The following is a 21,590-nucleotide window of genomic DNA, read 5'->3' as shown; positions in this document are numbered from 1 at the left end:
ATGCGTATGAACTGCCATGTATTCTTCTTAGTAGCCACTGCTGAAACATTCACCAGTAAGGGACCAAGGTGATTGAACTGTACAACTGGATTCATGAAGGATCATATTTGGCTTGTGTATCTGCTGATTTGTGTAACCTATTTTGTTATCTTATACACAAATTGACAAACCTACTTTCTGAATTCCTTTCCAAACAGTGGTCATTATTTTCATAGCTAAACATCCAAATAACACTCTGTAAAATGACTTCAAACTTTTCCTATTTGTCCTAACAATAATTCTGAGTCAATGTAACTCCTTGCACATCCTATCTCTATGTACTTTGTTAGCCAATGGAACATTCTATCATTATGTGCCTTCTCAAAGCCTTCAGTGGTGTAGGAAGCTCATATTCAATGCCATCACCACCCAATCCTCTTTCTCATACTTGTGGCAAAACTCACTGGAAGCTGTTTTACTGCACAGAGTTTATTTAAACAACATACTAAAGCTAACAGTCTACAGAATCTATTTAAACAAATTCTACATCCCTGATAAAGGGAGGATAGTTTCTCGAGCAAAATTCTGTGGGTGTCGGGGATAGTTGCATACAAATTTTGATAGAAAAAAAAGAATCCTGCTTCCTTTCTGTAATTGTGATTGACAAGAGATATCCAATCATCTCTATTCTGTAAGGGAACTGAAGTAAGTCTGAGGGCAGCCAGTGTCCACACAATCTCCACTGGCATTTTATCATCTTTTCATTCCAACATGGCATTCCAACATCTTGTTTCCGCAAGTCCAAATTTCTCTGCTCTTTTACTTCTGTGTTACGGATATTATCATTTACTGACTGTACAAACTTCACATTTCTATAGATTGAAACTAAATTTGTTCTCCGTTTTCCTTTGTCTTGTAATTTTCTCTGATTTGCCATATACAGTAATTTTGATTTCACCCCTTTCTTGACCCATCTACACATCAAAATACGTAGGTTTAAAATAGATTTTTGGGACCCGCGTGTCAATAAATGAACACTCCAAAACAGCTTGTCAGCAAGCAATTATTCTAATGCCAGGGAATAGAGCATGATGTCTAGTGCATATTGTAAAAACTATATCATTTACCACCACCTTCTTTCTGTTTAAACCCAGATCTCTAGTAATGGATGTGGCAGCACCAAATTTTGCTTCAGTAACCCTGCACAGTGCAATCCAGCCAGTGATCCAAACTGTTTCTTTATGTCATCCACTCCAAAGGGTAGCCAAGGCTTGCAATTTGAAATGAGTGGAAGGTCAACTGGCTATATCTCGATTGGTTTTTCAGATGACCAGCTAATGGTAAGAAATCTTGGAAGAAGATTTGAATTTGGAAGAATTCATTGGAATTTAGAACAATGGGGGGGGGGGGAATTCATATAGAAACATGTACAATTATGAAGGGAACAGATAAGATAGAAGCAGGGAGGTTGTTTCCATTGGTGGGTGAAACTAGAATGAGGGGGCGTAGCCGTAAAATAAGGGACAGTGGATTTAGAACTGAGTTGAAGAACATCTTCATCCTAAGGGTTGTGAATCTGTGGAGACCCCTGCCCAGTGAGTAATTGAGGCTATCTCCTTGAATGTTTCTAAGGCAAAGATAGATATATTTTTGAACAGTAAAAAAAAAATTAAGGGTTATGGTGAGCGGATGGGCAATTGGGGCTGAGTACACAAAAAGATCAGCCACAATCTTATTGAATAGCAGAGCAGGCCTGATGGGCCCGGTGGATTACCCCTACTCCTATTTCTTACATTCGTATTTAAGATAGAAAATATTTGACACAAGTCTAGGAAGTAGTCATTTTTGGTCAAAGAGTCATATTTCAGGTTGGTAGAACTATGTAGTTTGATGCAGTTAGTATTGTGATACCTGACAGAGATGTCCCCCAAATTATATTAGAAAAAAGTAAAAAAATTACTTCATGTGACCAACAATACAGGATAGCAGATCTTCCAGTTGAGTTGAAACATCAGTGTGGCTGCAAGTCATTTCCCCCAAATGGTTAGATAATTTTTCTTCTCTCTTCAGCTAACTTAGATTAGGAGTTGGGAGCTGGGGGTGCAGGAAGTGATAGAGAGATAATAAAAGGTAACATTATTTCATTTTAATGTTTAAAGTATTCCTGCAATGTTCTCTTTTAATATCCATAGAATATCATATATCTTTCAGAATGAATGTGTTTCTCACTTAATTCAAGGTTGCTGCCTGATATAAACTAAATTCCCAATTATGCAAGTGCATTTAACACCAAAATAATATATTTGAATGACTTAAAATGACATGCCTGACAATTTCCATAAAGGTTCTTTTGTGTGAAGTATCCTGTCATTTTGTCTACTCTTCCGTTTTTAAACCTAGGGAAATGATGATATCTACATTTGTGGTATGGATGTCTCTGGGAATATACAAGTACAGCGTGCCTATTCCACAGGAAGAGTGCGTCCTCGCATAGAACCACTGGTAACAAGCTTTAACTTGTACTCAAATTAAATAGACAAAGTCTTTTCCCTGGGGTGGGGAAGTCCAGAACTGGAGGGCATAGCTTTAGGGTGAGAGGGGAAAGATATAAAAGAGAGGTAAGAGGCAACTTTTTCACACAGAGTGGTGTGTGTGGATGGATATGTGAATAGGAAGGGCTTAGTGGGATATGGGCTAAGTGCTGGCAAATGGTTGAGATATCTGGTCGGCATGGACGAGCTGGACTGAAGGGTCTGATACCATGCTGCACATCTCTATGACTCTGACTCTAAATAGATTGTATGCATGGCATCATTGTGCATCATTATATACTTCAGTAGAGCCTAGTGAAAACGGTTTCACTCTTTGGCTTCAATGTGTGGTCTTTGAGTCCCAAATCAGGGACTGCGCTGAAACCTGAATTCTCGAATGCATTGTTAACATCTGGATTAACATGCAGCATGAAGTACAATTTACACTAGACACTTCATCAGATCAAGTGCCCTGATGTTGAAATGGGTTCCTGAACTGCACGTTATGCAATATTATTACACAGCAGCGATTTCCCTGAAATGGCTGCTTCATACCCACAGTGTGTGCTTGTCTTCCAAAGGACGCTCAAAGTTTGAGGGCAAGAAGAATGATATTTCACTGAAATCATGAAAAATCATTGCAGGTGTGAGAGGGCACCACCATCTTGTAACATTGTCTCAATTACTTTTAAAACTGAAATTTGAAAAAGGCTACTGCTACCAGGCCACTACTTCACGCTATCAATGGAGGTCCTGGTGCTGTGTGGCCTCTGACAATTGACTTTAATAGACCATTTATTTACCTTAATTATTTACCACTGATTGTAGATCTGTGGTAGCCTCTCATTTCTAATTCCATCACTGGGAAAAATGGCTTGGAGTGGGATGGTGTTAGCAAGGGTTTGGAGGGATATGGGCTGGGTGCTGGCAGGTGGGACTAGTTTGGGTTGGGATGTCTGGTCGGCATGGACGAGTTGCGCCGAAGGGTCTGTTTCCATGCTGTACATCTCTATGACTCTATGACTGTATGCTCACTGGTGGCATGACACTTCACATGCACTTGCCTCTATATGATGGTGAAAATTGTGCCCATAATGTTTGTTCATTACCATTAAGATGCCAATGGATTATTCATATACAGGGCGAAGTGGACAATATGACTGTTGCTAATGAAAATGGAATCATTCAGTGCACGTTTGTCACAAGAAACAACATATCAACAGTACAAAGAGCTGCCAATAATCAGTACTACCTATTCTTTGCGTATGGGCCTTCAGCTCGTGGTAAGTACTGTAATGAGAGTCCAAGTAAACAATTCTGTTTCATGTCTTTTGTTTTCAATGCAGCATCCAATGCATTATGTTCTTTTTAAAGATTAGATAAGTATTTGAGTTAAAACTCAAAACTCTTTCATTTACTTCAAGGCACTCCTCAGCGGTCTTATCATCCGCAGCTCTGTTTATTTTTGTTTGGTTTGGATTTATTTAGGTTTGATTTTTTTTCCTCAGTAGAAAGAAACTATTAATCTTTCAGTTTAACTTGACCTACTATGTGCATTTGTTTTGACGCATGTATGGAAACCACATGTTAAATGTTTGGTGCCTGGTGTATCAGCTCATTAGGAATGACGACAAAACTATGTGCATTTGTTGAAGTAACTCCTCTGAAACTGACAGAAACTTCTGGAATTTGCCGACACGCAGTTAAGCGTGAGAGTTCAGAAATTGTTGTGATGGATTCAATGCATTCTATTGGATGTGCTATTGAAACCCAGCAAACTGCAAGTCAAATATAATTCTTTGAACTGATAAGAACTAAATTTTTTACAAAGTTTAAAAATCACACAACACCAGGTTATAATCCAACAGGTTTAATTGGCAGCACCAGCTTTCGGAGTGCCGCTCCTTCATCCTGATGAAGGAGCAGCGCTCCGAAAGCTAGTGCTTCCAATTAAACCTGTTGGACCATAATCTGGTGTTGTGTGATTTTTAACTTTGTACACGCCAGTCCAGCACTGGCATCTCCAAATCATAACTTTTTTTACAATCTTGTTTGAAAAACCATGGGTTTTGGACAGCTTAGTAAATTCGTAAATACTGCTGAGAAATGTCTCTGGCCCAGAGAATTTCCATTTTATATCCACTTCTTGCTTTTTCAAATTTCTGAGACTTCAACTTCTATGTTCATTCTATAGCTTGTTCTTTCTATAACTGTTCATTTACTTCACACTGTCAAATTTTAAATAAAGAAGAAAAATTCAGAGCATTTTGTTTTCCATCTTTCTATCTGTGAGAGGGCATTAATGTGACAGGCTGTCGTCACTGTTGCTAGATACCTGGATCTCTTTTTGAATTAACATTTGATTCAATCTACTATAATGAAAGGCAAAATCCACTCAACAGATATCAATCAATTTCCCTGAACGAGCTTCTTTGATATCAATGGCAAACACCTCCCTTCACTACAGTGCTCAATATTAATATGCATATTTTTAATCTGTTAGCTAACGACTGGTCTATCTATGCTTTTGTGAATTCTTTTGCTTAAGGTTATTCAACTTGAGTGGAAGGAAGAGGACAGCATAACAATGCAGTATGATTGGGTCAATTACATTTTCATCAAGTCTCTTTATAAACCAAAATTGCACATTATCGTTCATACCAAATGAAATGAAAATCACAAATACTTTGCTATTGGTAGCTATGCAAATGTAAATGCAACATCTGATGTACCTCAGTCAGTTGCACTGTCTCACCCTTTTGAGTCTGAATGTAATGAGTTCAAATTTCGCCCAGAAGCTTGAACACAAAAAACAAGACTGATACTCTACAGGAATCCTGTCAGACTTTTCAGATGAGAGGTTAAACCGCATTGTTTCAGTCGGGTGGACTTAGCACTTCAGATACTATTATGTATATTTCTGTCTGAACCTAATCACACATTATATACTGAAGGATATGAGAATACTGTGGAAAGATGGGGCTGATATAAAAGCTCATCTGGAGCTTATCGAAAGATGGAGCAAACTCTCAAGGCTGAACAGCCTACTTTGACTCTTATTTCTTTTGTCTTTGTTCTATGAGACCCTAGAGTCAATTTTGAAGAAGAGCAAGAGAGATATTCATGTATTGTACTCAATAAACATCACTAAAACAGATTACCTAGTTATTATCACATGCACACCAGCATATGAGTTAGTAGAAGAAATGTGCCACATGATCCCTTCAAGCCTGCTGCCCCATTTTATATGTTTATGGCCCATATAGTTTTGGCCTCCACTCCATTTTCCTAGCTACTTCCAGTACTCTTTGATGCCCACGCAGTCCCATGCGCAGATTGCCTACTCCATTTCCTATACTATACTAATGACTACACTTGACAATATCTTCAAGTGGATTGATGCTGTGAAAAATACAGCAATATGCAAATTTTCTCTTCCCTCTCTTTTTTTCTCCCTTGTTTCTCTTTCTGTCTCCCTTTGTATCTTTCTCTCTTTTGCCGTCTCCCTAACATCCCAAGATTCTACACAGTTAAAATCCACACTTAACGATGGTATGTAAATCAGTTAGGTATGAAGGTACTCTTCAGACTTGGAAATGTAAATTTTGAAAAACCTTTAAATGTGGAGAATAAGCAATAATAGGAAGAAGTTCCAGAGAAGAGATGCACCGATAATTAAGATCAAAGGAACAAGTTAGGATAAAAAGCTGGAAGTCATTCCTGAAGTAGGTATTACCAGACATGGAGGAATCTGTAAAGCGGTATAATAAAGATTAAGGAACACCAGTGTAATGGTGGACAAAAACATTACTGGTGAACTTGATCTGAGCAGTAAAGCTTAGTTCCAGCTGAAATTTATATAGAATGGGATGCCAGTGAAGAGGTGGCTGGATTAAGTCAGGAGACAAAGATAATATTCTGCAGCAGAGTGAATGATAAAGCAAAGACTAGGAATACTTCATTGGTGACGATAGTAATGGAGGGAATGTCATTCAAAAGTCAAGTCAAAAGAGAAACTGAGTGATGGCTAAGCAAGTAACTGGGAATGAGTCAAGAAACTTTTGATAAGAATTAATCTGCAAGAATTCATTCTTGACAATGTTCAGTTCAAGAAAGTTATATTCATCCACAGCTTGATAATGGAGAAGCTAATTGACAACACTGATGATGCGAGTATTAGAGAAGCAGAGTTCAGTGTTATCAACATTCCCAATGCCAATAGAAAACATAAATGTAGTTGTGGAGATCAAAGGTGGTAACTTGAATTATTTTTGAGGTGACTGAAAGGATAGTATATTAAAGCTATTCCTAAGAATGGACTGGTTACATTGGAACAGAAAGAAATGGATCCAAATAAAAAGGGTCACAAGGAGGTGGATTGTTAAAAAAAAGGAAGCAAGGTGAAAAAAATGACTTTTTGAAACATTAGGAAAATTACCTGCCATGGTTGCATTTGCAAAGATTGATTGTAGTAAATAATGTCCCGTTCTAGGATGATTGAGATTTTTTTTTTCAATGTCTATTTCTAGCATAAATTTCAATATACTGTATATATTTCAGGGCGAATAACGCTGCATTCAGAGATCCCATTCATCTCAACAGAGAAAGTGGATGTTACAGTTGTACAGTTAATTGGTGGCAACAATAACAGATCAATTCTCATCAGGACTCATGGTAAGGAATGTGAAAGCAGTTTAATAACTATAACAACTACATCCAATCAATTCAGTTATCAATATGGAGTTAATTATTATTGTTTCTTTACTGTAAATTGAAGCTACTCACAAACTATATTGTGCTGTACACCAGATCCTTTTCAATGTGACTGTATACAGTAGCGCCTTGACATACGAACGACCGCGTTCACAAACAAATCAGTTTATGAACAGGATTGTACGTAAAATTTTGCTTCAACATACGTACAAAATTCAAGATACGAATGAAGGGACAAATGCAAAAAGCCCGTGTGCGACCATGTGGTTTCATTGTTCTGCTTTGCTACGCGCTTGTTGAATACAAAAGCTCTCGGGCCCCGCGTGATCTCATTCAGTTCGTCTTTGGCGCGTGCGCTGTGAACAGCCGTCCAAGCATTCTTACGCTATCCGAACAGTGGGAAAAATTGATTCAGTTTGCGAACTTTTCGGTTCGCGAACCGGTTCCCGGAACGGATTAAGTTTGTAAGTCGAGGCGCTACTGTACTTTACGCATCAGTGCAAATCAAAATTGTAACTTTGTGCTCATTGAGCAATTGTATGACAGTTCTTCTAAAGGCAAGTGTGATGTTGTAGGTATTATACATTTGACATATGGACCTGAAATGGATTACCTTGTTTGCTGAGATATCCAGCAATAATATTTATCTTTTGGTGACAGGATAGCTTGTTTTATTGTTGAGGAGCCAAGGTGAAGGCTCAAAAGCCATCAGATAGGCTACGACCTCAGTTGTAAAGATTGAAAGAGATTTGATAAATTGTGAAACGTGGAACTGTTGATTGTAAGTTTGTTTTTTTTAATGCCTGGAAACTCTGTGTTGATGGAAATGGAATTTGGAAAATGTTGCTATGTATTATTTCCACAATCCACTTATACAATGTGCCAAACACATTTAACCTTCATTTTTTCATTTATTCGTTCATGTGATGAAGGCATCACTGACTAGGCTAACATGCATTGCCCATCCCAATGAGCAGTTAAGAGTTTACCATATTACAGTGGGTATTCCTGAAGGACATTAGTGAACCACATGGGTTTGTCCAAAAATTGATAATGGATTCATGGTCATCGTTAGACTCTTAATTCCAGATTTTTTTTTTGTTGGATTCAAATCCCACCATTTGCTGTGGCAGTATTCAAGCCAGGTCCCCAGAACATGAAGGGCTCTGGCCCGAAACGTCAAATTTCCTGTTCCTAGGATGCTGCCTAACCTGCTGTGCTTTAACCGGCAACACATTTTCATCTCTGGATTAACAATCCAGCTATAATACCTTGCCAGATTTATAATCTTGCAAGCTGGATCCAGGACTTCAAATGTTCTAGTGAGATTTGTGGCATAGCAAATGAATCATAACAGAGTATAAAGTATGAATATTAAATATGAAACTAAATTATTTGTGGTGGTTACCCAATTGGAATATAAAAATAAGGCTTTTATTAGGACTGAATGTATGAACTTCAGGACTCAACAGAATGCATTTTAGTTGTCTAACATGCTTGACCAGAAGTAGATCTATGTTGTTATTGTCAATTGGAGGCTCAAATATGAAGGCCAGTAGTCATGGTGTTGGAAGTGTTATCAGTGTAAATGAGAATCCTTGGCAAACTGATGGATTAGGTTCTGAGTAATGTGAGTAATGTGGCCAACCTGAAAGAACTTTGTGTTGCAAATAGGAATACCATGCTGAATCATGCCTGTTTTGTGCATTCATTTGTTTTTCATTTTACTAAGCCGTCTTTCGTTCGTGTAAGATACTGTTTTGGTTATATATTTGTATATCATGTAAAATTTGGAGTAAAAACTTCTCAAATGAAAATATCCTAAAGTCCAAAACATGATAGCTCCAATTCATTAATTCATTTGTGCTAACTTTATGGGTGATAACCACCTGCATGCTTAAGATCACAGAATTGCCCCTGACAGATATTTGTCTCAATTAAGATCCCAAAGAATGAGAGTCTAAACAGAGGGCAGAGTTGGAAAAAAAAGTTGATTGTGTTTAGATTGTTGAACCAGTGTGTATTGTGCTGATCCTCTCTATCAAAGTGTAAAAATGCCATTGTATGCATACAACATTAAATTATATTGCCAATTAGCCAAGATTCACTTTAATGAATAATTACCAATTTCATTTTTTTTGTGGTTTGAGAAAGAGGGGGCAAAAGTTCTTAAACAATTTTTAAAGTTTTTTTTCTTTGATTTGCCCATCTACTTAAACATTGGAGAATAAGATGAAAGGGGCACATCTAAAACCCCATCCTTTCCAGCATTGCATTGCTTGCAGTCCCATGCAAGGACTGCCAAAACACTACATAGGACAAACAGGAAGACAGCTAACAACCCGCATCCATGAACACCAACTAGCCACGAAACGACACGACCAGCTATCCCTAGTAGCCATACACTCAGATGACAAGCAACACGAATTCGATTGGGACAACACCATCATTATAGGGCAGGCCAAATAGAGAACAGCCAGGGAATTCCTAGAGGCATGGCACTCATCCACAAATTCTATCAACAGACACATCAACTTAGACCCTATATACCGGCCAATGCAGCGGACAGCAACTGACAACCGGAAGCGGCAGATTCAAACCAGTATAAATGCTGGAGGAATCAGCACAGAAGCACTTCACAGGAGGCTCCCAAGCACTGAAGATGTCACCTAGAAAGGGGACGAAACATTTGCAACAAAAACTCCCAGCTCAGCGAACAGAACCACAACAATGAGCACCCGAGCTACAAATCTTCTCACAAACTTTGAGATTTCCTTCCATTAGTAAACTACATGATTTTTTTTTAGCAATAATCAGTGATAGTTTCATTGGTTGCCATCTTTGATACCAACTTTATGTTCCAGATTTATTAATTTAAATTCCATCAGCTGCTGGGGTGTGATTTGAGTCTGACCCCAGAATGTTAGCCTGGTACTCTGGGTTAATAGTATAGTGACATTATAATTGTGCTATTAATCATTCTGACATGTTTCAGAGAATTAAGATTAAGATGAACACATTGTGAGTCATACAGTACGGAACCATACCCTTCGGTCCAAGCAGTCCAAGCTGAGCATAATCCTAACCTAAACTAAACTATCAGCCTGCATTTGGCCCATATCCCTCCGAACAACACACACACTCATCGTCTTTTTTAAATCTTTCTCCTCTCACCTTAAAGAATGAGGTCATCAAAATGATTTTGAGAAGGTTGATCAGACAAATTGAAGGTTTCAAAAGTGGCATCAACAAGCCTGAAGGATTTTATTTTAACCATTTACATGGCGAAAGAAGAGAGGCACGTTCAAAAGGTGAGAGTAAGAGAACAGTGCAGGAAGAATTCTAGAAAAGATTGGAAAGATAAACATGAATTAGACTGTGGAATAATTGAAGACAAATAAATGAACTCCAAGTTTAATGCACTGAAATATGCAGAATCAATATAGGTCAATATGGATATGACTTGAAGGCAAGTGAGTCAATTTACAGGCAGTTAGCTTTTGAACAGGTTGAACTTTATTGATGATGGAAGGCTGGCAAGGAGATATTGAAGATTTGTGAAAGAATTTAATGGTTTCTGCAGAGGAGAGTTTGGTACCCTGATTACATCTGCGTTGGGAAGATGCGTGAATGACAGCTGAAGTCCTTAAATGGACAAGTAATGCCTACTAGATTTATTCAATGCCATTAAATTCCATTCATTAAGTCTAGAGGAACAGAGGAAGATAATGTTGCAGAGGTCTCGATAACAATTTGCCTTAAGCCTCGCCACATTTCTGTTTTACAGCTGCACTGATGTTAATAGCCTGGATGACGGTTGGAAGCATTGGCATGATAATTGCCAAATTCCTTAAGTGCCTTGGTGGCCAAAAGAAGATTTTGGGCAAGAATCTTTGGTTTCAGGTAAGTTACAGAATGTTGATCATTTTGTTCATAATAATGAAAGAAAATGGCATTTTGTTTCGCCCTGATTAAGTTTCAGTTCATTCTCATTCCTCAGAAATGTGTATCTTTTGATAGAACGTGGGCAAGTAATGAAGTAGCTTTGTAGCTTAAAAAAAAACAGAAAGAACTGCAGATGATGGAAATATGAAGCAAAAACAGAAATTGCTGGAAAATCTCAGCAAGTGTGGTAGCATCTGTGGAGAGAAATCAGAGTTAATATTTTGGGTCCAATAACCCTTCGTCAAAACAGTCTGAGGAAGGGTCACTGGACCATATACGTTAACTCTGATTTCTCTCCACAGATGCTTCCAGACCTGTTGAGATTTTCTAGCTTTATGTCTGTCTTAGTTTACTCTGTTATGTTTTGTAAAATACTCTATTGCTACAATAATCTTGGCATTTGAGTTTAACAGTTTGGATACAATGGATTTAATTATTTACCTTTATGATATTGATTTCTGCTGTAATCATGGGCTTTTGGGAATAATAGTTATTTTTTGGAGAGGAAGCGTTTATTAATTATTGCTCTTGTTGATTGTAATGTGCATGTATTTTCATTAAAATATGTTCAATGATGCCTTTTCTTTTCCAGCTTCATTGGACTCTGATGATACTAACTGTTGTTCTAACAATCATTGGCTTTGTGCTGGCTTTTGTGCAGGTGAAAGGGTGGAGTGCTGTAAGTTGCTATCTTTATTTCATGTTTTAAAGCAAATGAAGCATAAGTGACTATCAAGCCATTTTTAAAATGTTAATGTTATTGCTATTTTTCATTGGCTATCAGTATATCATGCAACAGCTACTCTCCAGTTCAGTTATACGTCTAATATATTATTTCATCATTCAAAATTTCTTCAACATTTATAGTTCCCATGTCACAACAGTTTATTATTCATTGCAATACTCTGCAATTGGTAATCTTTAATCTTGTGAATGCTGTTTTTAATAAACAAATGGCAAAGTGTCTTCACATTTGCACTAGTCTTCTATCATTGCAGGTTCATAGCTTCTTGAAAGTGGAGTCGCAGGTAGTTGGGTTGGGAAGAAGGCATTTGGTATGCTTTCTTTTATTGGTCAGAGTATTGAGTACAGGAGTTGGTAGGTCAAGTTGTAGCTGTACAGGACATTGGTTAGGCCACTGTTGGAATATTGTGTGCAATGCTGGCCTCCTTCCTATTGGAAAAATGTTGTGAAACTTGACAGGGTTCAGAAAAGATTTACAAGGATGTTGCCAGGGTTGGAGGATTTGAGCTATAGGGAAAGGCTGAACAGGCTGGGGCTGTTTTTCCTGCAGCGTCGGAAGCTGAGGGGTGACCTCATAGAGGTTTACAAAATTGGGGGGCATGGATAGGGTAAATAGACAGTCTTTTCCCTGGGGTGGGGGAGTTCCAGAACTAGAGGGCATAGGCTTAGGATGAGAGGTGAAAGATATAAAAGAAACCTAAGGGGCAACTTTTTCACACAAAGGGTGGTATATGTGTATGTAATGAGCTGCCAGAGGAAGTGATGGAGGCTGGTACAATTGCAACATTTAAGAGGCATTTGGATGGGTATATGATTAGGAAGGGTTTGGAGGGATTTGGACCAGGTGCTGGCAGGTGAGACTAGATTGGGTTGGGATATCTGGTCAGCATGGACGGGTTGGACCGAAGGGCCTGTTTCCATGTTGTACATCTCTATGACTCTATGACTCTATTGCACTTCAGCCTTCCCATCACTTGTGGCACTATTCTTCTCCAAAAAGCGATCATTTTTCAAGTTTACTCCAGCTTTTGGGAAACTGGATTCACTGGAAGTGATCTTTGGTATTGTGGATCCTAGCTGCTGGGTGGAGATTTCACAAGAGATTTGTGTCCCTCTTGCTAAATTACAAACCAGTCAGGTCATTGGCCAGGTCACTGACAGGCCTTTCTGAAATCAAGAGGCCAGCAGCAGAAGTCTTACCTATTAAAGGCTGCTGACCAATCTGGGACTCGGTGGCTTAACTGAGGAGGCTGTGGCTGCTGCAGGAATGTCAAGCCCTGGAGGCCTAGGATCGCAAAGTGACCAGGGTATGTACTGTTCTGGGGATATTTTCATGAGTGAGAGTTTGCAGAGAGAGCGTATGGGATGTGTGGCCAGTCATGACGCCAGAAGTTTAGCTTTCAACAGGTTTCCCCACATCCCCTTCCCTTCTTTACTGATGCCATATCCTATGATCAGGCCTGAAGTGCCTTTAATTGCATTCCCATGGGAGGTGACAAGCTGGGATCTCAGTTTTAGCTCGTGTTCATGCTGGAGGCATTAGACCCACTTATCTGCAGTTGGGTTTAGATGGCAGGATGAGGTCCTTAGTGGTCATTAATTGATAGTGGAGATGGAATGAGAAGACTGACCAATGTGCTATAGACCTCGTGCAACCTGATGATCCAAACGCAGGGATGCATCTGTATAAGTGGGAATAGATTCCACTCACTACCTTTATAGCAGTTCACTTCCAATGGGATCAATGGTGTTTGCTGAATTGTCTAAACTCTTACTTTGTTGACTAATACCCCAATTATTAATGAAACAACGTAGAACTGGAGAGCATTTTATTAATAAAATTTATTCCCTATTCTATTGTTACAGGAAATACTTTAATTCTTCACCTCAGTTAATATGTTCCAGCTTTTGCTAGTTTTTTTTTGTGTCCTTATGTTTCTGTGTTTCTCTTGCAGAATGCTGGAGCCCATCCCGTGTTGGGCTGTATTGTAATGGGCCTCTCACTGATTCAACCCACTGTAGCCTTTTGCCGACCTTCACCAGATCACAAGAGGTCAGTTTGAAAACACCTCATAATAGTCTGTTGTATTTTGAATTATGGGTTTGTTCTGGATATCAGTTAACTATTTAAACAAAGGCAGATAAATGGATTCTGGTAACATGAGAAAGACTGACCAAGCTGAAACAATTGGGGAAATGTATTCCGCTATGTTAGAAAATGAAATTCGGCTTTACGAATGAGTCAGCTATTTAGTATTGTTAGTAACAATGTTATTGCGTCATAGGTCCAACCAATCCATGCCGACCATAATCACAAACTAAACTGTCCCACCTGCCTGTGCTTGGCCCATATCCCTTCAAACATTTCTTGTTCACGTGCTTATTTGTTTAAACATAAATGTACCCACATCCACCACTTCCTCTAGAAAGTCATTCAACATATGAAACACTCTGTGAAAGGAAATTGCCGCTCGTGCCTTTTTTGTTATACCTCTCTCCCCTCTCCTTCTTGGCTTGGCATCCTACATCCTAAGGAAATGACACCTGCATTCACCTTATCTAAGCCCCTTGTGATTTCATAAACCTCTATAAGGTCATCCCTCAGCCTCCTATGCTCCAGTTAAAAAAAAAGGCCCAGCCTCTCCTTATAACTCAAATCCTCCATTCTCAGCAACATCCTGCTAAATCTTTTCTGACCCTTCCACCTTAATAATATCCTTCCTGTAACAGGCGACCAGAATTGTAAACAGTACTCTAGAAGAGGCCTCATGAACGTTCTGTACAACCTCAACATGAATCTCAACTCCTATACTCAGCAGTCTGAGCAATGAAGGCAAGCATGCTAACTACCTCCTTAACCACCACTACATGTGATGCAAACTTCAAAGAATTATGCACCTGAACCCCAAGGTCTGTCTCATCTACAATACTATCTAAGGCCCTACTTTTAAGTCCTGTCCTTACTTGTTTTGCCAAAATGCAATACCTCGCATTTATCCAAATTAAATCCCATCTGCCACTCCTCAGCCCACTTCCCCAATTGCTCAAGATCTCTGTAATCTTAGATAATTTATTTGTGGGCAGCATGGTGGCACAGTGGTTAGCACTGCTGCTTCACAGCACCAGAGACCTGGGTTCAATTCCCACCTCAGGCAACTGTCTGTGTGGAGTTTGCACATTCTCCTGTGTCTGCGTGGGTTTCTTCCGGGTGCTCTGGTTTCTTCGCACAGTCCAAAAATGTGCAGGTTGGGTGAATTGGCCATGCTAAATTGCCCATCGTGTTAGGTGTAGGGGAATGGATCTGGGTGGGTTGCTTTTCGGAGAGTCGGTGTGGACTTGTTGGACTGAAGGGCCTGTTTCCACACTCTAAGTAATCTAATCTATTTCACTGTCCATTATATACCGCCAATTTTGTTGTCATCCTGCTGCAGAAAAGTAAACTGTTAACAATTCTTTTTCATCTTACTATATTTCTGAGGAATTTTTTGTCATATGAAAGAGGTTATATTAAACCTTCTGAACAATATGCTAATTGAAGCTTTCCTGGTTTAATTGGTGTTGTTATTGTAGCTTTTTCATTCTTGTTTGATGTACATCATTAACTGACTGAGATGAGTTGGGCAGACTACTAATGTATGAGAGCCTTTGCCTGATGACTGTTAAAATCCATTTTTATTGCTGATTTAAAACAGGATTTTTGAATGTTTTTTCAAGTTTTGTTTTCAAAGACCAAAGCAAATTGAATGCAATGAAAAATCTACTTTTATTCTGACCTTTGAGTCTCGAGAACACAAATAAGTGTTAAGGCAGAATTCCTATGTGGAGAAAGTGAGGACTGCAGATGTTGGAGATCAGAGCTGAAAATGTGTTGCTGGAAAAGCACAGCAGGTCAGGCAGCATCCAAGGAACAGGAGATTCGACGTTTCGGGCATAAGCCCTTCTTCAGGGCTTATTCCTGAAGAAGGGCTTATGCCCGAAACGTCGAAGCTCCTGTTCCTTGGATGCTGCCTGACCTTCTGCACTTTTCCAGCAACACATTTTCAGAATTCTTATGTGGCAGTCATTTGTTTATGAGCTCTGCAGCAGGTCCAAAAGTAATTGAAGTTAAATTACAAAGGTCATAAAGTTACCTTGTTAGCCAGCAAGGCCATTTTCACAGCACACTGAGTTCTCACTGGAAGGGGATTGATGGCAGAACAACAGGCAACAAACCAGAATCTCAGCTTAGTTGGCAGTTCGTCCTGGTCCAATAATCTGCACACCAGCCTCATGGTCGCTAAGTGATACTCAATCAAAGGCCAAGGCAATCCCCAGTTTGGAAACATCTTGCAATCAGCCCTGTCCCCTTCAGCTGCTCAGTAGGAATCAAAGTGCTCAGCTTGGGTGGACATCAACCTTGTTCAGGTCCTAACTGAAAGTCAGCTTAACGAGTTGGCATTTTAATCAACTGGTACGTGCAAAGTAATCATTTGGATACAGAACTGGCTCAAAGGTAGAAGACAGAGGATGGTGGTGGAGTGTTGCTTTTCAGACTGGAGCCTGTGACCAGTGGTGTGCCACAAGGAACAGTGCTGGATCCACTGCTTTTCATTATTTATATAAGTGATTTAGATGTGATGTGAACATAGGAGGTATAGTTAGTAAGTTTGCAGATGACACCAAAACTGGAGGTAGTGGACGAAGAAGATTACCTCAGAGTACAATGGGATCTTGATCAGAAGGTTCGATGGGCTGAGGGTGGCAGAAGGAGTTTAATTTAGATAAATGCAAGGTGTTGCATTTTGGAAAAACAAATCAGAGCAGAACTTATATGCTTAATGATAAGGCCCTAGGGAGTGTTGTTGAACAAAGAGACCTTGGAAGTAGAGTTGCAGGTAGATAGATCAGACTTACAGTGTGGAAACAGGCCCTTCAGCCCAACAAGTCCACACTGACCCGCCGAAGCGAAACCCACCCATACCCCTACATTTACCCCTTACCTAACACTACGGGCGATTTAGCATGGCCAATTCACCTGACCCGCACATCTTTGGACTGTGGGAGGAAACCGGAGCACCCGGAGGAAACCCACGCTGACACGGGGAGAACGTGCAAACTCCACACAGTCAGTCGCCTGAGTCGGGAATTGAACCCGGGTCTCAGGCTCTGTGAGGCAGCAGTGCTAACCACTGTGCCACCATGCACAGTGCAGAGGGTAGAAAAGAAGGTGTTTGGTATGCTTTCCTTTATTGGTCAGAGCATTGAGAGTAGGAGTTGAGAGGTCATGTTGCAGCTGTACAGGGCATTAGATTAGAATACTTAGTGTGGAAATAGGCCCTTCAGCCCAACTAGTCCACATCGACCCTCCTGAAGAGCAACCCTCCCAGACTCATTCCCCCACATTTACCCCTTCACCTAACACTACAGGGAATTTAGTATGGCCAATTCACCTTACCTGCACATTTTTGGACTGTGGAAGGAAACTGGAGCACCTGGAGGAAACCCACACAGACATGGGGAGAATGTGCAAACTTCACACAGACAGTTGCCTGAGGCAGGAATTGAACCCGGGTCTCTGGTGCTGTGAGGCAGCAGTGCGTGCCACTGTGCCACCGTATTGGTTAGGCCACTTCTGGAATATTGTGTGCAGTTCTGGTCGTCTTCTTATTGGACAGATGTTGTGAAACTTGAAAGGGTTCAGCAAAGACTTACAAGGATGTTGCCAGGGCTGGAGGATTTGAGCTATGGGGAGAGGCTGAATAAGCTGGGGCTGATTTCCCTGAAACGGCGGAGGCTGAGGGGTGACCTTATAGAGGTTTATAAAATTATGAGGGGCATGGATAGAATAAATAGACAGTCTTTTCCCTGCGGTAGAGGAGTCCAGAACTAGAGGGCATAGGTTTAGGGTGAGAGGGGAAAGATATCAAAGAGACCTAAGGGGCAACTTTTTCATGCGGAGGGTGGTACGTGTATGGAATGACCTGCCAGAGGAAGTGGTGGAGGCTGGTCCTATTACAACATTTAAAAGGCATCTTGATGGGTATATGAATAGGAAGGGTTTGGAGGGATTTGGGCTAAGTGCTGGCAAATGGGACCAGATTAGGTTAGGAAATCTGGTCGGCATGGATGAGCTGGAATGAAGGGTCTGTTTCAATGCTGTCCATCTCTATAGCTGTGTGACTGTCTGATTCTGCCGCAGTTCTGTATGTCTATAAAGAGCTAAAAATAGTTCCAAGTAAGAATCTGAAGGTGTTATTCATGAGGAGAGTCACTTAAATAATGATTGCAATATACTAACTTGTTTATGTTTTTTTTCATTTTAAAATAAATAACCATTTTTATGAAGGCATCTATCAAATGATGAAAGCATGATTAACCATCTATTTGTATTTTTACAGACGATTCATTTTTAACACTTTTCACGCCTGCATGGCTTTAGTCATTAAAATCCTTGCAGGTATGTGATTGTATGCAATAAAATATTTTTAATGTTGTTTTCATTTGCTATATTATTCTGGTAGTCCTTACACAATTTGTTGATGTTCATTCATAATGCATAAATATTGAGGCTAAGAAATCTAAGTGTATGAATATTCATGTTAAATAAATGAGAAATGCCTTTATTACAAGAGGTTCTGTATGGGGATATAAAAAAAATTTGCATACTTTTTATTCTAATCTTTAGAATGTAATTTCATTAGTTTTGGGATTTCCGTGTAAGAAAGAAATCAAACTCTTCCGAGTAACAGCAATAAAATCAAAGGAACATTAGGAGAAGACTTGGATAAGTATCTGTTATAGTTTACAGAAGCCAATGAAACAACATTCCTGACATTTTGTTTTAGAATGTAATTTTTCCTTTCTTTCACAATTTGGAAATGAAAATGTAACATGCTTTTGGCTGAGAAAAATCTGCTTCCTTTAAACCTACTCAAATCTATCACTGTCTCTCTTCCAGTGGCAACTCTGTTTCTAGGGTTCAAATTGATCGGAGGATCAGAAAATTCTTGGATGGTGAAGGTCTTGGGAGGATTTGTTGGATGGGGAGTTCTGAATTATATCCTGTTTTGTATATGCTGCTGTTGCAAAGGAAAAGGTAATGAACAATTCCGCATTAATTTTTCATATTGATGATTAATAAATCTCATTGTCAGGTAAACAGGTTACACGGTGGTAACTGACCATGCCCTTTACATTTCTTGTTTTTTTTTCAGCTTCATACATCAAATGCCAGAAGAAGGTATTGTGCTCACTAATCATTTTCTACTTATAAATGTTTTGCATTTTTAAGATTGGAAAAGTCTCAGAAATCTGGTGGTGCAGAAAAACAATCAGCATAGGAGTGTACTACTATGCTCAACAGAGTTATCGAGTCATACGGGTTGGAAATGGTTCTTTGGAGATAGGACTGCAGATGCTGGAGATCAGAGTCAAAAAGTCGGGCACTGGAATAGCACAGCAGGTCAGGCAACATCTGAGGAGCAGGAGAGTCAAACTTTCGGGCATAAGCCTTTCATCAGGAATGTTCTTTGGTCTATCATATCTATGGCAACCAACAAATGCCAAACTACATTAATCCCATTTACTTGTATTTGATTGCAGACTAAAATCCCTGGCATGTTAGATATTCATCCAGATGCTTCTTAAATGAAGTAAGCGTTCTTGCCTCCACCCGCTCAGGCAGCGCATACCATATTTATACCATCCTCTGGGTGAAAACATTTTTCCTCAGATAACCTCTGTGACTGACTCCTCATCTTAAACCTGTGCTGTCTGGTCTCAGTTACATCTGCCATGGGAAAAGACTATTATGATCTAACCCATCTGTGTCCCTCATAATATTGTACACCTTAGTCAGATTCCCATCTGCTCCAGGGAAAACAAATCCAACCTAGCTAGTGTCTCCTCTTAACTGAATTTTTTCCCTCTCAGACAACATTCTGTGAATCTCCTTTGTACTATCTCTCATACATTTTTAGGAGTCAGTAAGGCTATCTTGTAAAAAACATTTGGTGAATTGTGGGCTTCCCAGGAAGGGCCAATGATTATTCTCCATCCCTAATTGTCCTCGAGAAAGTGATAGTGAACTTCCTTCTTGAAATGCTATAATCTATGTGCTGTAGGTATATCTACAGTGCTGTTTAGAGGGAGCTACAGGATTTTGACCAAGCAATAGTGAAGGACATAGTTTCAAGCAAGATGGTGTGTGGCCCGGAAAGGAATTTGCAGGTGGTGGTGTTGCTATGCTGCTGCTGTTCTTTTCAATGTGGATGGGAAAGCTTGTGGGTTTGGAAGGTGTTATTGAAGGAGCAATGGTGAGTTGCTGTGGTATATCCTGCATGTAATATACACTGCTGTCACTATGTGTCTGGGGCTCCAAAGGTTTGTTGTTTCATATAAACCTGTTGGACTATAACTGGGTGTCATATGATTTTTGACGTTGTCCACCCCAGGCCAACACCGGCACCTCCACATCATATGTGTGTCTGTGGTTAAAGTTAGTGGATATAGTGCCAATCAAGCAGGCTGTTTTGTTTTGGATAATGTCAAGTTTCTTGTATGACATTGGAACTGGTCTGAGCCAAACAAATATTTCGTCACACTCCTGATTGCAAGTCAGAAGATGAATTATTTGTTTCAGAATTCCCTACATCTAACCTGCTCACATATTTCAGATTTCCAATAACAATCTTGTTTCACTTTGACATTGATGTAATGCTTTTCACTTGCCAAGATATCTGAAAAAGAATTCACAAGCAATCACTGCCAATTCCAGACAAATGCTTTTTAATTACTTGGATGAATAGCCTGAGAGCAATGCTGACAAAAGAATGCTGGGCCGAAAGCTGCTAGGTGAGTGAGTAAGACGACTGGTAAAATGTCATGTGAGAGGATATTAAATTATTCATTTTGCTAGCAAAAGTAGAAAAGCAGACACCTTTTAAAAGTTGAGAAACTTTTAGATGGTATGTTCAGAGAGATGTGGCTGCACTTAGATGAGGAACACAAAAATTAAGCGTGTAGGCAAACAAACAACTCAGAAGGCAAATGGCATGTTATCCTTTCTTGCATGAAGACTGAAGTACAAGATCAAGAAAGTCTTGTTACAATTAAATAGGATATTGGTGAGACCCGACCTGAAATATTTTGATCACTTTTGGACTCCATGTGTAACAATATTGTTTGTACTGCAAAATTTCAAAAACTTGGTTCCTGGGATGAGAAGGTTGTCCTACTTTGCAAGGATGTGGAAAGCTGAAACTCTCTGGTGTTTGGAAGAATGAGATGTGATCTTATTGAAACATGCAAGCATCTGATGGGATTTGAAAGGGTAGACATTGAGGTTGTTTCTGTGGCTGGAGAATCTAGAGCATAGATCTCAGACTCAAACTGAGTAGAAAGTTCTTCATTAAGAGAGTTGTGAATCTTTCGAACAATCTACTCCAGGATCTATGAATGATCTTGAGTATATTTAAAACTGGTATGGATTGTTTGATCTCTAGGGAATCAATGGAAATGTGAAGACTTAGAATAAGATCAGTCAAGCTCAGGCGACCGTTAGGTCAATTCTTGCTCCTATTTCTTATTTTTTACCCCTTACCTCTTACCTTTTTGAACCATGAGTTGAAATGTATATAATTAAAATAATACAATCAATAAATGTATTTTAATATTGTGGAACAAAGGGCAATTTAGATC

The 21,590-nt window shown here is 39.5% G+C and overlaps 1 protein-coding gene across 3 annotated transcripts in view; it reads left to right on the top strand.

Annotated features, from left to right (window-relative positions):
* LOC132818816 (putative ferric-chelate reductase 1) overlaps window positions 1-21,590 on the top strand; it is a 61,911-nt gene that overhangs the window by 24,616 nt on the left and 15,705 nt on the right. For all 3 annotated transcript variants that reach the window (XM_060829917.1, XM_060829919.1, XM_060829918.1), the window contains exons 6-15: window positions 1,134-1,319; window positions 2,380-2,481; window positions 3,652-3,793; window positions 7,071-7,184; window positions 11,011-11,126; window positions 11,761-11,847; window positions 13,868-13,965; window positions 18,290-18,348; window positions 18,850-18,987; window positions 19,106-19,131. In XM_060829917.1, the coding sequence (XP_060685900.1) occupies window positions 1,134-1,319; window positions 2,380-2,481; window positions 3,652-3,793; window positions 7,071-7,184; window positions 11,011-11,126; window positions 11,761-11,847; window positions 13,868-13,965; window positions 18,290-18,348; window positions 18,850-18,987; window positions 19,106-19,131 (1,068 nt within the window). The remainder of the gene's footprint in view (window positions 1-1,133; window positions 1,320-2,379; window positions 2,482-3,651; window positions 3,794-7,070; window positions 7,185-11,010; window positions 11,127-11,760; window positions 11,848-13,867; window positions 13,966-18,289; window positions 18,349-18,849; window positions 18,988-19,105; window positions 19,132-21,590) is intronic.

This window comes from Hemiscyllium ocellatum, chromosome 9 (assembly GCF_020745735.1).
Source record: "Hemiscyllium ocellatum isolate sHemOce1 chromosome 9, sHemOce1.pat.X.cur, whole genome shotgun sequence".
Lineage (NCBI taxonomy): Eukaryota > Metazoa > Chordata > Chondrichthyes > Orectolobiformes > Hemiscylliidae > Hemiscyllium > Hemiscyllium ocellatum.
The sequence above is the reverse complement of the archived record's forward strand: the minus strand, read 5'-3'. Positions and strand labels throughout refer to the sequence as shown.